The sequence below is a fragment of the Saimiri boliviensis genome, chromosome 6 (genome assembly GCF_048565385.1).
Source record: "Saimiri boliviensis isolate mSaiBol1 chromosome 6, mSaiBol1.pri, whole genome shotgun sequence".
NCBI lineage: Eukaryota > Metazoa > Chordata > Mammalia > Primates > Cebidae > Saimiri > Saimiri boliviensis.
The window spans coordinates 43,794,175-43,811,955 of record NC_133454.1 but is presented as its reverse complement, the minus strand read 5'-3'; the positions used below and the strand labels follow the sequence as shown (position 1 = coordinate 43,811,955).

The window sequence follows — 17,781 nt, the reverse complement described above, 5'->3', positions numbered from 1 at the left end:
CACATGCCTGTAATCTCAACTACTTGGGAGGCTGAGGCAGGAGAACTGCTTGAACCCAGGAGGCAGAGGTTGCAGTGTGCTGAGACTGTGCCATTGCACTCCAGCCTGAGCAACAAGAGCAAAACTCTGTCTCAAAAAAAAAAAAAAAAGTACGTAGATGGTCACATTTCTCAAAGGTAACACTTAAATACCAATACCAACTCAATCTTTCTTTTTAAATTTTTTCTTTTCACTGGGCACAGTGGCTCACACCTGTAATCCCAGCACTTTGGGAGGCTGAGGTGGGCAGATCACGAGGTCAGGAGATCAAGACCATCCTGGCCAAGATGGTGAAACCCCATCTCTACTAAAAAAAATTTGCTGGGGATGGTGATATGTGCCTGTAATCCCAGCTACTCGGGAGGCTGAGGCAGAACTGCTTGAACCTGGGAGGCAGAGGCTACAGTGAGCCAAGACTGCACCACTGTCACCCAGGCTGGAGTGCAGTGGCATGACTGTGACTCACTGCATCCTCCTGGGGTCAAGCAATCCTTCCACCTCAGCCTTCCAAGTAGCTGGGATACAGCCACCAAGTTGGCAAATTTGCTTTTTTTTAAGATAAGGAATCCCACTATTTTGCCTAGCTAGTCTCAAACTCCTGAGTTCAAGCAATCCTCCCCTCCCGCCTTGGCCTCCCAAAGTGCTAGGATTACAGCCATGAACCCCTGCTCCTGGTCCCTCCTTTTATTTGAAGAACTTTCTCTGCCTTGGTAAATTGCCTATTTTCAATTTATTTTTTCAATAAATATCTCATTAGTGTATATATATATATATATATATATATTTTTTTTTTAGAGAGTCTCACTCTGTTACCCAGGTTGGAGTGTAGTGGCGCAATCTTGGCTCATTACAACCTCCACCTCCAGGGTTCAAGCGATTCTCCTGCCTCAGCCTCCTGCGTAGCTGGGATTATAGGCTCCCGCCACCACGCTGGGCGAATTTGTGTATTTTTAGTAGAGACGGGGTTTCACTAGGTTGGCTAGCATGGTCTAGAACTCCTGACCTCAAGTGATCTGCCTGCCTTGGCCTCTCAAAGTGCTAAGATTACAGGCATGAGGCCCTGTGCCCGGCCTCTATTTTTCTTGATTGTAAGGCATTTTGAGACGGTTAATAAATTTAATAATATATTGCAAGCCAATCATATATTTACTGCTACATGAGAGGATATAATCTTAAAAAACAAACAAAAACATAAACAAACCCATAAGGTCCTTCTAAGTTCAGCATCAGGGAGTTCAGTTGCAAGTTTAAGATTTTCAAAGCTGATTTTCTCTCTGGGTCTTTGGTTCCATGCAAACAACACAGCAAGCTGAAACGTGGTTACCTCCAAATCATATTGACCTACTTCATTCTTAAATGTTATCTATAATAGATAAAATAGATTTTTAATAATCATGATTATCTCATGATGACTATCTATGACATGAATTTATATATGAAAAAGATTGCTGTCTTCCAAAATCTACCCTTTCTTTCATGGTAATAAACATTTTAGCATATGTTAATGACTGCCCACAATACATGCTCATCTCTTCTTTCCATGTGACTGAGTACTGGTCAGTGTGATGCAAATGGAAATGATGGAGGAAAACTTCTAGGAGCTGTCCCTAAAGAAAGGTATAAGCTACCCTCACCTTTCCCTTTCTATTGGCAGGAAGACTGAGATAGTTGGGATTACGTTGAATTCTGTAGACAAGGGCAGTATCTTACCCATGATGATGTAACCAGAAGCTTATGTTCCTAACAACTTCATGAAAAAAATTAACTATTTCTGCTCAAACTTTCACAAGTTAGCGAGGCAAAATTCTATTTTTTTAAGTAATTCTTCTGTGGAGTCCTGCAACTTTCATCCAAACGGAAAGCTCAAGTAACAAACATACTATCTACTTACAATTCCATTTGACATGAGATGATGCCAATGTAATTTTCTACCACTATGATTTTTTTTGTAGAATTCTTCTACTTCTGGTATCAAGTCCTCCAGTTCAGTAGGAAGTGAGACAAAGACTTTCTCTGAACTTCTTGACCAGGCACCAGCATTCAGAATTTTTATATTAACTGAATCAGCTATAGACAAGAATATCAAGAATATGAAGAAATTTATGTTAACAATGGATAAAATTCAAAATAAATACAGGGTAACTTTTGCTGAAAAATCATTAAGACTATAAAACTTTTGTTTAAAGTGTCCTTTTGTTGTGAAATAAAGATTTGTAAATCAACCCACTGCTTTGATAGCTGTTTCCAAGGAAATGGACTTCATAACATCTTTTGATCTATTACTGCTGAGGTTTATTTTTAATTTATCAGAAAACAGAGTTTTTTTAAGTTAAAAAAATATGTATGTGATTATAAAATAATACCTGGTAATGCCAATTTATTATTTTTGTGCATTTCCTTAAAAGCTTGGTTCAAATCTTCAGATACTTTTATGTCCTGAAACATTCTAGCAAGCTTGTTTACATAATCTGCTGGCATACCAACTTCCTATAAAATCCAAAGACAGAAGAGGTAATAAATACATAATCTGATATACTACTGAGAAAAAATTTAATGGAAAAACTAAGTCTTAGATGTTCTAATACAAAATTTTTCTCGCTTTATTAGAATGTTTATCATCTAATACCTATGAAATTTGCTTCTCTGAAACAAAACAGGATATTGCAAGGGGTCCCTGCTTTGCACAATTCTTTATGTATGAATTTCAGTTACCACATTACAGCTAAATAATACCATTTCCCCAAAAACAAAGTTCAACCTTCAGTTGACACTATATGAAACTGCAGGAAGTAAAAACTTTATTTCTAGCTCCTTGATCCACAAATCATGACAAAAATACAGTGATAAATTACAATATTGCTTTGAAAATCTATTAATTGGCCTGGTATGGTAGTTCACACTTGTAATCCCAGCAACTTTGGGAGGCTTAGGAAGGAGAATCACTTGAAGCCAGGATTTTGAGACTAACCTGGGCAACACAGTGAGACTCCATCACTATAAAAAATTTTTAAAAGTTAGCAGGATGTAGTGGTATACTGTCTATAGTCCCAGCTATTCGGAAGGTTAAGATGGGTGGATCACTTGAGCCCAGGAGTTTGAGCTCTGATTGTATCACTGCACTCCAGTCTGGGCAACAGATGAAGATGCTGTCTCTTAAAAAAAAAAACAAAATAAAATAAATTTTTAAAAAACATAAACACAATCTATTAGTCATTTGTTTATTCAGTTCAACCACAGACAGCAAAGTGTGTAGTTTCATTGCACCTTATCTTCCAGTAATTAACCCACATGACAACTTACAAAAAAGAATAATCAAAGAAGGTAATGGCACACAAAGATAATAAAAGTACACTGAAGAAATGAAAAGTGATAATGCTGGAAATGAAAATAAATAGAACATAAATGGAGTTATAGAAGAAAGCTGACTGTGATTGTCAGGCTGATAATGCCAGTGTTGAGGAACTTAGAGAAGGCAAATTATCAACATAAAAGAGAAAAGTGGTAAGTGACAAAAAAGATAAGATACCCTAGAGGAAGTGATCCTGGCAAAAATGCTATAAAAGAATTCGCGGTATTTCATGACACTGAAAGCCTAATAGATAAAATGCTAGAAGCTGATCCAAATTACGGGGGTGTGACAACTCTCCAAGGCAAAGAAAAGATGCTTACTCTGCCAAAGTTACATAAGGCAAGAACTATTTAAACTACTCTTCATTAACAGCTTTTCTGACACAGATAATTTATCTACCATAAAATTCACCCTTTCAAAGTATATAATTTGGCCGAGTGTGGTGGCTCATGCCTGTAATCCCAGCAATTTGGGAGGCCAAGGCGGGTGGATCACCTGAGGTCAGGAGTTCGAGACCAGCCTGGCCAACATAGTAAAACTCCATTCTCTACTAAAAACACAAAAATTAGCTGGGCATAGTGGCACGTGCCTGTAATTCCAGCTACTCGAGAGACTGAGGCAGGAGAATCGCTTGAACCAAGGAGGCGGAGGCTGCAGTGAGCCCAGATTGCACCACTGTACTCCAGCCTGGGCAGCAGAGTGAAACTCTGTCTCAAAAAAAATAAAAACAAAATATACAATTTAATGAAGTTTAGTATATTCACAGAGCTGTGCAATCATCACCATTACATAATTTTAGAACATTTTCTTCACTCCAAAAAGAAACCCCATACTATTTGCAGTTCACTCCTCATTTCCCCTTCCAGCCCCAACTCCTGGAATTCACTAATTTACTTTCTGTCTCTGTGGCTTTGCCTGTTCCAGACATTTCATATTAGTAGAATGATATGATATTGTCTTTTGAGACTGGCTTCTTTCACTTAGCATTATGTTTTCAAAGTTCATCTAATACTGTAGCAGGTATTAGTACTTCATTTCTTTTTATTGCAAAAAATATTCCATTGTATGGATTCATCGCATTTTGTTTATCCATTAGTTCACTGACATTTTGGCCTGTTTCCATTTTTTGACTTCTTTTTTTCGAGGAGGACGGAGTCTTGCTCTGTCACCCAGGCTAGAATGCAGTGGCGCCATCTCAGCTCACTACAACCTCTGCCTCCCATGTTCAAGTGATTCTTCTGCCTCAGCCTCCCGACTAGCTGGGACTACAGGTGCGTGCTGCCACGCCCAGGTAATTTTTGTGTTTTTAGCAGAGACCAGGTTTCTCCATATTGGCCAGGCTGGTCTCAAACTCCTAAACTTGTGATCCGCCCGCCTCCACCTCCTGAAGTGCTGGGATTACAGGCGTGAGCCACCCTGCCCAGTCCACTTTTTGACTATTAATAGTAGTCATGCCATGAACATTTGTTTACAAGTTTTTACATGAAACATATGCTTTCCGTTCTCTTCAAATGAATTACCTAAGAGTGAAATTGCTAAGTCAACTCTATGTTTAACACTTTTTTTTTTTTTTTGAGACGGAGTTTCGCTCTTGTTACCCAGGCTGGAGTGCAATGACTCGATCTCGGCTCACTGCAACCTCTCCCTCCTGGGTTCAGGCAATTCTCCTGCCTCAGCCTCCTGAGTAGCTGGGATTACAGGCATGCACCACCATGCCCAGCTAATTTTTTGTATCTTTAGTAGAGACGGGGTTTCACCATGTTGACCAGGATGGTCTCGATCCCTTGACCTTGTGATCCACCCACCTCGGCCTCCCAAAGTGCTGGGATTACAGGCTTGAGCCACCGCGCCTGGCCTATGTTTAATATTTTTAAAACTGCCCAACAGTTTTCCAAAGTGGCTGCACCATCTTACATCCCTTTTGGAAACTTAAGAAGGTTCCAATTTCTCCTCCTCCTTACTAACATTTGTTACTGTCTGTCTTTATTTTAGCTACCCTAGTGGGAATAAAGCAGTATCTCCATGTGATTTTTTTTTTTTTTTTTAAGACAGGGTTTCACCATGTTGGTCAGGCTGGTCTTGAACTCCTGACCTCAGGTGATCCGCCCACCTTGGCCTCCAAAGTGATTTTCTGTTTGTTTGTTTTTGAGAAAGGGTCTCACTCTGGTGCCCAGGCTGCAGGGCAGTGAGTGGCATGACCTCAGCTCACTGCAACCTTGAACTTCTGGGCTCAAGCAATCCTCCCATCTCAGCCTCCCAAGTATCTGGAACTACAGGTATACATCACCATGCCTGACCAATTTTTGTATTTTTTGTAGAGATGGGGTACTGCTATGTTGCCCAGGGTGGTTTCTAACTCCTGGCTTCAAGCAATCCTCTCACCTCAGCCTTCCAAAGTATTTGGGATTACAAGCGAGAGCTACGATGTTGAGCCCCTCCTTCCATTTCATTAATGACTAATGATGTTGAGTATCTTTGCAAACACTCATTGGCCATTTGTGTTTCTTCTGTGACGAGCTGTCAATTCGAATCCTTTGCCATTTTTAATTATTTGCTGTGTGTGTGTCTGTGTGTGTGTGTGTGTGTGTGTGTGTGTGTGTGTGTGTGTGTCTGTGCGTCAGAATCTGACTCTGTTGCCCAGGCAGGTATGATCTCTGCTCATTGCAATCTCCACCTCACAGGCTCAGGTAATCCTTCCACCTCAGTCTCCCAAGCAGCTGGGACTACAGGTATATGCCACCACACCCAGTATTTTTTAAAGAGATGGGGTTTCACTATGTTTCCCAGGGTGGTCTTGAATTCTGAGCACAAGCCATCTGCTTACCTCAGCCTCTCAAAGTGCTGGATTACAGGTGTAAGCCACTATGCCTGGTCTTATTTCTCATTTTACTGTTGGGTCTTGATACCTTTTTTAACAAAGAAATAAAGTAGGCCATGCATGGTGGCTCATGCCTGTAATCTCAGCACTTTGGGAGGCCAAGGCAGGCGGATCACTTGCGACCAGGAGTTCAAGATCAGCCTGGCCAAGAAGCAAAACCCTGTCTCTACTAAAAATATAAAAATTATCCAGGCATCATATCACAAGCCTGTAGTCTCAGCTACTTAGGAGGCTGAGGCAGGAAAACTGCCTGAATCCGGGAGACAAAGGTTTCATTGAGTCAAGATCGCACCACTGTAATCCAGCCTAGGCAACACAGCAAGACTCTGTCTCCAAACAAAAAAGAAATAATTTAATTCTAAAGGTTTCCTGTAGTAAATATGTATTAGTTTTACTATTTTTCCCTTTTTCCTATATATTTATAAGTGACAGTAAGAGTTCTGAGTCTTTTGACAATAGTTTTTAAAAGTCACAGAATGCCGGGCGTGGTGGCTCAAGCCTATAATCCCAGCACTTTGGGAGGCCGAGGCGGGTGGATCACCAGGTGGAGAGATTGAGACCATCCTGGTCAACATGGTAAAACCCCGTCTCTACTAAAAATACAAAAAACTAGCTGGGTGTGGTGGCGCGTGCCTGTAATCCCAGCTACTTAGGAGGCTGAGGCAGGAGAATTGCCTGAGCCCAGGAGGTGGAGGTTGTGGTAAGCCGAGATGGCGCCATTGCACTCCAGCCTGGGTAACAAGAGTGAAACTCCGTCTCAAAAAAAAAAAAAAGTCACAGAATAATTCTTTTTTCTACTACGCAGTTTGTTAGCACAATTATTTTTACTATCCCACATTGCCATTTGAAGGCTACCTATAAGTTAAAAAATCTGTAGCTCTCTCTCATGTGTGCGTACTCCCACTCTTTCTCTCCATGGAGACAGAGATATATGAAAGGTATCTACTTTAATAGAACAGAAATGAAAGATATTTACTTTAATAGTTAGAACAAAAAAACCCCTCAAATTATTTTATATGGGAATTTAGTTATAATCAGCATTGATTACCCTAAATAGGCTATCATTTAAATATTCTTTTTGCTATATAGAAGTATTTAACGTTATTATTTATTGATAAACATCTCTAAAGTTAAGCATTTAGTACTGAAAATACCTTAAAAATAATTTGTCCTATAGTCTATTTATTAATAAGGTCAGTTTAAATGAGAGTTGAGGTACAAATGAGAAACAGTAGAACAAAGACGCTTTACTAAAAGTATTAAGAAAACTACTTTATAGATATCACTTTATTTTATATAATTGATGCTATATGCTTTATTTTTGAAATGGAGTCTTGCTCTGTCACCCAGGGTGGAGTACAACGGCGTGATCTCAGCTCACTGCAACCTCCATCTCCTGGGTTCAAGTGATTCTCCTGCCTCAGCCTCTTAGGCAGCAGCTGGGATTACAGGTGTGCACTAGCACGTCTAGGTAATTTTTATATTTTTAGTAGAGACGGGGTTTTGCCATGTTGGCCACACTGGTCTTGAATTCCTGACTGCAGGTGATCCACCTGCCTCAGCCTCCCAAAGTGCTGGGATTACAGGCATGAACCACTGCACTGGCCTAAATGACACTATATTCTTATAAAATGTCTCCTACTTCTTTGACATTAACAACATTGCCAAAATATATTACTTACGCACATATATAAATGATGTACTATATTAGAAAACCAAATATTTTTTAAAATTTACTTACTCTTAGCCACTCTACCATGTTTTCTTCAATTTCGCTATCGGCAGAGATGTCTAATATAAGACGTCGTGTCAAATGAGCTTTATGATATCTCATAAAAACATCTTTGTTCTGTACATACTTAAGTACCAAGAGCTGTATGAAAAACAAAGTTACTTTCAATTCTTATATACTCTTAGCCATCTCTCGAATTTAGACCCTTCTATATCCACCAATTGTCAAAAGTCAGAAATTTTTATGTACATATAAAAGACCTAATAAATTATCTGTGAGAAATACCTAGTCTTAATATACTACATTAAAAGTTAGCAAAATTGAGACCATAACCAAATACGTTTTTAGTCACTCTAAGTATCAGTTTTTTAGATTTTACATAAATTGCAAGGATACACTTTACATGAAAAAAATCAGTGGTTTTCTTCACCCAAGTTTCTCTTCTACTTATTTTTTCCACTTTTTTGTTCTGCCACTAATCATCTCTCTGGGTCTTTTTGTCTACACCTGCCCAATATCTTCTTATTTTTTTTCTTGTATTCCTGGGCTTACATCATTACACTAACTGGGTGACAAAAATGAAAGCAACTACTTAGTCTACTCTCACTCATCCTTAGCTATCTATCTTGGACTCTCACAAAAAAGGAAGGAGTAAAAAACTCTCAATCTTTCAACTATCATTCCAAATTTGTTGGAATGATAAGTCCTGTATTAGTAGCTACAATTTAATTCCTAAAAATAATCATTAAAGGAGAGTAATTAAATGGTATTTCCTTCAAGAAGCTATGAATAAAAAGTTTCAGAAGAAAAAATACCCCCCTTAGAGGTCTTATACTGTAAAACTTCATAACATTAGTTCTTTACAGATACACATTTTAAAATTGGTACTATTACAGAAAGTCCTGTAAGCAAAACACAAATTCAAAGTAAGGTAATTTTAAAAGTTGAAATTAAAAAAAAATTCATGTACCACTTCTTTAAGCTTTGCTTCAATCTCTTCAGAGGTTAATTTTTTGCTTAATGGTGTTTTTCTTAGCAACATGTCACAGTAATTGGCAAGCAGCTCAGGGCATTTTGACTCAGGCTGAGTTTTTAATCCCACCCTAAAAAACAAATTAAAAGCAGTTGATGGAAAAATGATTGATGTTTGCAAATATTTTTTCTAAATCCAATTATTCACAAGCGAATTTCTTATGTTAAGCAATCTAATGACCAGGTTTGGAACTAGGATGAGCAAGCAAAATATCTAGGGTGCCTAATTTAGGGAAGCACTCACTGTTAGGTTCCCCTAAGTGCTGACATGGCACTTGCAGAACCCTGAGAGTAAAAGCCTCCTTCAATTTTACACTCTAGGCCAGTGCTGTGGCTCATGCCTGTAATCCCAGCACTTTGGGAGGCTGAGACGGGCAGATCATGAGGTCAGGAGATCAAGACCATTCTGGCTAACACAGTGAAACCTCATCTCTATTAAATACAAAAACAGCTGGGCATGGTGGCACGCACCTGTGATCCCAGCTACTTGGGAGGCTAAGGCAGGAGAATTGCTTGAACCCAGGAGGCGGAGGTTGCAGTGAGCTGAGATAGAGCCACTGCACTCCAGCCTGGGCAACAGAGCAAGACTCTGCCTCAAAAAAAATTTTTTATTTTTGCACTCTAGGTGCCTTCTTGCCTCACCCTAGTGCTGACCTTGGCAAAGTTATTTAAAATATTTTGTTGAGAGATCTGTTAAAATACTTTTGAAAAACTGTTAAATTATTGGATATTTAGGTTAACATTTAAAACTTTTTTTTTTTTTTTTTGAGACGGAGTTTCGCTCTTGTTACCCAGGCTGGAGTGCAATGGCGCTATCTCGGCTCACTGCAACCTCCGCCTCCTGGGCTCAGGCAATTCTCCTGCCTCAGCCTCCTTGAGTAGCTGGGGTTACAGGCATGCGCCACTATGCCCAGCTAGTTTTTTGTATTTTTAGTAGAGACGGGGTTTCACCATGTTGACCAGGATGGTCTCGATCTCTCAACCTCGTGATCCACCCGCCTCAGCCTCCCAAAGTGCTGGGATTACAGGCTTGAGCCACCGCGCCCGGCAACATTTAAAACTTTTTATTAACATGTTAAAACTGTTATTTCACCCTTTGAAATGTATCTAATATAACCCACATTCCATAATGATATATCTACGATTATTCATTAAAAATGAAAACTGTAAATGAATTCTTCCTAAGCAATGAAGAACCTGTATCTCCATTTCGCTTTCCTGATACAATTTTTTTTTTTTTTTTTGAGATGGAGTTTTGCTCTTGTCCCTGAGTCTGCAGTGCACGATGCAATCTTGGCTCATTGTAAACTCCACCTCTCGGGTTCAAGTAGTTCTCCTGCCTCAGCCTCCTGAGTAGCTGGGATTACAGGTACCTGCCACCATGCCTGGCTAATTTTTATATTTTTAGTAGAGATGGGGTTTCGTCATGTTGGCTGGGCTGGTCTCAAACTTCTGACCTCAGGTAATCCACCTGCCTCGGCCTCCCAAAAAAGGGCAGGGATTAAACGTGTGAGCCACTGCGCCTGGCTCTTAATACAAATTTAAACACGGCATATTGTTGTTTTCTAAAAAATAACAGACACACACACACACAAAAAAAAAAAAAAAAAAAAAAATTGAGACAAGGTCTTATTAAGTTGTCCAGACTGAACTTCTCCCAAGCAGCTGGGACTATAGATGCATGCCACTGCACCCAGCAGTATATTGTATTTTTATGCCTGAAAGTCTTATTTTTTAGCCTATTTCTCTAAAAATATACATAAATAAATCAAGATTTTGAAATTTCTTGTGCTTATAAAAGTCAAGTATTGTTTTCCAAGGATTGAGCTATACAAACTATAAGTATACAAACCATCTAAACAACAGTTATACTGTGCATGCATATACACAAAAAACATGCATATGTAAAAGTTGACTACATGTATCAACTCTTAGAGGGGCAGATGAAACTTTTTTCTTCCCAATTATAAATCCAGGAATCAGCATAGATTCTATTTATTTTATTTTTATAAATTTGTCTTTGCCCTGAGAAATCTTACTCACATAAATAAGTAGATGGGACTAGAGTAAGTTTTGCTTATGATGTCATCCAATTATTTTGGCACCTCCCGAGCCACTTGCAAAACAAAAAAATCCACAGTAGTCTAATATTAAAAATTACTTTTAATGATGCATATTTAAATAATGGCTAACGTCAGTGAGGCGAGGAATGGAAAAAATAAAATAAAAAACCAACAAAAATAATAGCGAACATCAACTGTGCTAAAAGCAAAGAAGTAGAAACTATCTGACTAGGATCTAATACCTAATTCATGAGAAATTAATTTTATGTACATCAATACCAGTATTTCAAAATATTCCAGTCTTAGGCAATCTGAAGGTTGTTATATTCTTTTTTTTTTTTTTGAGACGGAGTTTCGCTCTTGTTACCCAGGCTGGAGTGCAATGGCGCGATCTCGGCTCACCGCAACCTCCGCCTCCTGGGTTCAGGCAATTCTCCTGCCTCAGCCTCCTGAGTAGCTGGGATTACAGGCACGTGCCACCATGCCCAGCTAGTTTTTTGTATTTTTAGTAGAGACGGGGTTTCACCATGTTGACTAGGATGGTCTCGATCTCTTGACCTCGTGATCCACCCGCCTCGGCCTCCCAAAGTGCTGGAATTACAGGCTTGAGCCACCGCGCCCGGCCCTTTGAAGGTTGTTATATTCTGAGGCAAAGCACCACAGGAAGAATCAAGAAAGATATGCCTTTCTTTGCAAAGTGGAAATGGGTAATTGTGAAAGAAGTAGAAAGGAAAAACTGCAATGATACTTCCATCACAGGGTGCGATTTTAGAAAAGAGTGTATGTGAAGTTGAAAATTTAGAAATGGATTTTCTTGGAAGTATCCACACTGGCATACTCTAGGGCAATCTTTCTGTATTCCCTTAGGTAGCCATACTCCACTAATTTAATGAGAATCCATCCATCTCTCCTTGCAATGCCTGGCCCAGGTGTGAGCTACTGTAACAATCCAAGGGATCTACCTTCCTGCCTTCATTCAACCTGTTGAGAGGACAGCCATCAGTTCTTATTTTTGTTTTGACATGGACATCTTGCTACATTGCTCAGGCTGGTCTTTAACTCCTGGGCTCAAGCAATCCTCACTCCTCAGCCTCCCAAGTAGCTGGGATTACAAGCCAGCTATTTGTCTTATACTGTATCTTTGAAGGTAGTGTGTTATTTTTGCCCCTTGTGGCTGTTTTAAAAGTTTTATTATTGTTGTCAGCTTTAAGCTGTTTACTATGATGTACCTAGGAATGGTTTAATTTGTATTTATCCCACTTGGGATTCACAGACACCCTTAAATGTTTAATCAATTTTGGTCAATACTACTTCAAATATCCTCTTTTCTATGCTCTATGCTTCCAATTATATGGTTTTAGACACTTTTCTCAGATAACAATTTCCATCTATTTGTCCATTAATAAGTATTGCTTCTTCATTGCTATTACCTGTTTATTAATAATTACTGAGATATAATTCGCAAAGCATACAATTCACTCAAAATACACAATTCAGTGCTTTTAAAGTATATTCATAGGGTTGTGTAATCATCACCATAACAAAATTTTAGAACATCGTCATTATCCCAAAAACAAATGCCATAATTGCTAGCATTCAAATCCCATTCTCTAGCTAGTCTCCTCTCACCTCAAAGGCCTGGGCAACAACTAGTCTACTCTATGGATGTGCTGATTCTGGATATCTCAGATAAATGTTATACATTAAGTAGTATTTTGTGACCTGCTTCTTTTACTTAGCATCGAGTTTTCAAGATTCATCCATGTGTCATAGCATGTATCAGTTGTTCATTCCCTTTTTTAAAATGTATCTTTCGAGAGTAAAACAGATTAATCATTTTAATCATTTTTAACTGTAAAATTCAGTGGCATTAAGTACATTCACAATGCTGTGCAAACATCACTGCCATATATTTCCAGAACTTCTTCATTATCCCAAGCAGAAATCTTGCATACATGGAACAGTAAATTCCCGTCTCCCTTTCCCCATCCCCTAGTAACTTTTATTTTGCCTGTTCTTGATACCTCATACAATTCCTTTCATGCAAAATTTGTCCTTATGTGTCTGGCTTACCTGAACCCCTAGAACGTTTTCAAGGTTCATCTATTTTGTAGCATATAGCAGAATAATAACTCATTTCTTATGACTGAATAATATTCCACTGTATGGATACAGCACATTTTGCTTATCTATGCAGCTAATGGACATCTGGGTTGTTTACACTTTTTGGCTATTAAGAGTAATGCCACTCTACTATGAATATTTATGTGCATATTTTTGAATGAAAGTATGTTTTCATTTCTTTGGTATACACCTCAGAGTAGAATGGTTGGGCTGTATAACTCTGTTGAACTTCCTTTGTTTATTTTGTTTTTTTTCCTGTTTCCTTTTTTTAAGAGACGGGGTTTCACCATGTTGGCCAGGATGGTCTCCATCTCTTGACCTCATGATCCACCTGCCTCAGCTTCCCAAAGTGCTGGGATTACAGGTGTAAGCCACCACACCTGGTCGTTGTTTATTTTGTTTTAAGGGTAGTGAAGCGAAGCAGTGGGAGTGGAGAAGAACAAATATATCTATAACTGGTTGTGATCATTTAGTTGTAAACACCACTGCACTTGGACAAGCCTATGCTGAACTTCTTGAGGAACTACCAAACTGTTTCCACAGAAGGTGCACCACCAACAGTATCATTCCAATTTTTCCAGATCCTTACCCGCACTTGTTGTATCTTTTTTATTGTAGTCAACATACTGGGTACGTTGTGGCATCTCACTATGGGGAAGATATTAGTCCTAATTAAAGTCCTTATGTGTTAACTCCAACATCAGGATCACCTGAGAATCTGCTTCTAAAATGATTTTTCTTTTAATTAAATCAATTTCTCTGCCTTCATAGGACTAGTAATGTACTGAATACTGGACACTGTATATAAAAGAATCACACAGACACAAGATAATGTTATCCTGAATTAAGAATGGGTTCACCCTTTGTTCTGCTATGAAAGGAAATCAGTCCATCTCTCCAGGGTTAGCCAAGGAACAGAAGGAATGTCCCTTCTGGACTTTCAATTCAGTGTCCAATGGGTTTTGTTGCTCCAGTCCTGACCACCAAAACATCTAGTGCCCCCCAGCAGTACTACTTAGCCTGGGCCAAACCTACATTCTCAGCTGCTGCTTCTTAAAAAACATAGTTACAAATCCTCAAGTAACCTCTGAAAGGTTTATCTGGCATTTCTGTACATTTCAATTCTTTGTCATGTCTTTTTCTGTAGCTCTTAGATAACATGAAATTACTATTTTCTACATTTACCTGATTTTCTAGTTGTTCTCAGCAGAAGCATTGGTCCACCACAAACTACTTCACTCCTCATAAGCAAGTCTCCCAAATAACTTAGATGCTACTACCAGTTTATTCTTCTAAAACAGGGCTGCCCAATCTTTTGGCTTTCCTGGGCCACAATGAAAGGATTATCTTGGGCCACACATAAAATACACTAACACTAATGACAGATGATGAGTTAAAGAAAAAAACAATCGCCAACAAGACTCAATGTTTTACAGGAGTTTACGAATGTGTGTTGGGCCACACTCAAAGTGATCCTGGGTCTCATGTGGCCTGTGGGTTGTACAAGCTTGTTCTAGAGCATTACCTCCTCCACATCTCCAATAGCCACACCACCTATTCTACTGCCTGGATCAGCTAATGATACTTATTCTACTGTACAGAAATTTTCTACTTTATGAGACAGGGTCTCACTCTGCTGCCCAGGCTGGAGTGCAGTGGTGCCATCATAGCTCCCTGAAGCCTTCACCTTCTGGGTTTAAACAATCCTCCTGAATAGCTAGGACTACATGCGTGTGCCATCATGCTCATCTGATTTTTTAAACCTTTTGTAGAGATGGGTCTCACTATGTTGCCGTGACTGGTCCTAACTGCTGGCCTCAAACAATCCTCCCACCTTGGCTTACCAAAGTGCTGAGATTACAGGCATGAGCCATGGCACCCAGCCAAAAAATGTTCTACTTTAATGAGGAGCTAAACGTAGGGCCTTAGAATCAGAAAACAAAGAGAAACCCAGTAGTCTTCACTTCTGGGAATCTATCCTGTAGATAGATTCACAAATACTAAATGTGCAATATTATCTTCTGTAGCACTAATAGTAATAGCAACATATCAGAACTACTTAATGCAGTAATAAAGAACCAGTTAAATAAGCTATAGTACATCTACCAGACAGAATGCCATGCTGCTATTCAGCATAATGAGGTTATGAAAAACCAACATAAAACAATATAATGACAAAAGACTGAGACCAAATGCCCTAAAATCAGGAATAAGACAAGGATGCCTGAATTTTCTCCTGCCGTTGTTACTGTAGTAGACGTTCCAGTCAGAGCAATTAGGCAGAGCAAAGAAAGAAAACAGATCCAAATTGGAAACGAAGAAGTTAAAGTATTTCTTTTTTCTTTTCTTTTTTTTTTTTTTTTGAGACGGAGTTTCGCTCTTGTTGCCCAGGCTGGAGTGCAATGGCGCGATCTCGGATCACCGCAACCTCCGCCTCCTGGGTTCAGGCAATTCTCCTGCCTCAGTCTCCTGAGTAGCTGGGATTACAGGCACGCACCACCATGCCCAGCTAATTTTTTGTATTTTTAGTAGAGACGGGGTTTTACCATGTGGACCAGGATGGTCTCGATCTCTTGACCTCGTGATCCACCCGCCTCGGCCTCCCAAAGTGCTGGGATTACAGGCTTGAGCCACTGCGCCTAGCCGAAGTTAAAGTATTTCTATTTGCAGATGTCATGACCTTATATACAGAAAAGCTGAAAGAATCTACAAAAAAGCTTTCTGAGCTAATATATCAATTTAGGAAAGCCGCAAAGTACAAAATCAACACATAAAAATTATGTGTGGTTGGGCACGGTAGTTCATGCCTGTAATTCTAGCACTTTGAGAGGCAGAGGCAGGAGGCTCACTTGAGCACAGGGATTCAAGATCAGGCTTGGCAACATAGCAAGACCCTGTCTCAAAAAAAAAAAAATTAGCCAGGCATGGTGGTATGGGCCTGTAGTCACAGCTACTCAGAAGGTGGAGTAAGGAGGATTGCTTGAGCCCAGGAGGTGAAGGCTGCAGTGAGCCGTGATCATGCCATTGCACTCCAGCCTAGGTGACAGAGAGAAACTCTGTATGAGAGAAAAAAAAAAAAAAAGATTTGTATTTTTATACGCCTGTAATGAACAATCCAGAAGGAAATTAAGAAAATAATTCCAGGCTGGGCACGGTGGCTCCTGCCTGTAATCCTAGCACTTTGAGAGGCTAAGGTGGGAGAACCATTTGAGTCCAGGAGTTCACGACCAGCCTGGGCAACATAGTGAGAAACTGTCTCTACAAAAAATAATTAGCCAGGTGTGGTAGCCTGAACCTAATTAGCTACTCAGGAGGCTGAGGTGGGAGCATCACTTGAGCCCAAGGGGGCAAGACTGCAGTGAGCCATGATTGTGCCACTGCACTCTAGCCTCAGAGGCACAGTAGACCTTATCTTCAAAAAAGAAGAAAGAAGAAGAAAGAGAGGAGAGGAAAGGAGAGGAGGAAAAGAAAGCAATTCCATTTACAATAGCATCCAAAGAAAAATGCCAAAGTAGGCCAGGCGCGGTGGCTCAAGCCTGTAATCCCAGCACTTTGGGAGGCCAAGGCGGGTGGATCACGAGGTCGAGAGATCGAGACCATCCTGGTCAACATGGTGAAACCCCGTCTCTACTAAAAATACAAAAAATCAGCTGGGCATGGTGGCACGTGCCTGTAATTCCAGCTACTCAGGAGGCTGAGGCAGGAGAATTGCCTGAACCCAGGAGGCGGAGGTTGCGGTGAGCCGAGATTGCGCCATTGCACTCCAGCCTGGGTAACAAGAGCAAAACTCCATCTCAAAAAAAAAAAAAAAAAAGAAGAAGAAAATGCCAAAGTATAAATTTAACGAAGAAAGTGGAAGACTTGTACACTGAAAGCTGCAAAACATTGTTGAAAGAAATCCAAAAATCAATTGAAAAGAAATTCCATTTTCATAATTGGGAGACATAACATTAATACCTTCAATGCATTTCCTATCAAAATTTCAAAGGTCTTTTTCATAGAAATGGAAAAGCTGATTCTCAAATTAATATGGAATTAGAAGGGAACTCAAATAGCCAAATGACCTTGAAAAAAAACAAAGTCGAAACATGCACACGTCTTGCTTTTAAAGCTTATCAAAAGGCTGCAGTAAATCACAACAATGTGGTTACCAGCATACAGACAAATATACAGACCAATGGAATTCACCTAAGCATTAAAAAATAAACACATACATCCATGGCCAACTGATTTTTGATAACGAAGCAAAGACTGTTCAATGAGTGCTGGATATCCACATGCAAAAACATGAAATTGGACCTCTATCTCACACCATATATAAAAACTAACTCAAAATGGATCAATGACTTAAATATAAAAGCCAAAACTATAAAAGTCTTTTTTTGTTGTTGTTGGGACCAAGTCTCACTATGTCACCCAGGCTGGAGTGCAATGGTACGATCCTGGCTCACTGCAACCTTCACCTCCCGGGTTCCAATGATTCTCCTGTCTCAGCCTCCCAAGTAGCTGGGATTACAGGCATGCATCACCATGCTTGGCTATTTCTTTTCATTTTTAGTAGAGA

General features: G+C 39.6%; 1 protein-coding gene across 3 annotated transcripts in view; it reads right to left on the bottom strand.

Annotated features, from left to right (window-relative positions):
- CUL5 (cullin 5) overlaps window positions 1–17,781 on the bottom strand; it is a 109,134-nt gene that overhangs the window by 10,190 nt on the left and 81,163 nt on the right. For all 3 annotated transcript variants that reach the window (XM_074400521.1, XM_074400522.1, XM_003923744.4), the window contains 5 exons: window positions 8,969–9,101; window positions 8,008–8,139; window positions 2,403–2,526; window positions 1,931–2,106; window positions 1,241–1,402 (listed from right to left, as the gene is read on the bottom strand). In XM_074400521.1, the coding sequence (XP_074256622.1) occupies window positions 1,241–1,402; window positions 1,931–2,106; window positions 2,403–2,526; window positions 8,008–8,139; window positions 8,969–9,101 (727 nt within the window). The remainder of the gene's footprint in view (window positions 1–1,240; window positions 1,403–1,930; window positions 2,107–2,402; window positions 2,527–8,007; window positions 8,140–8,968; window positions 9,102–17,781) is intronic.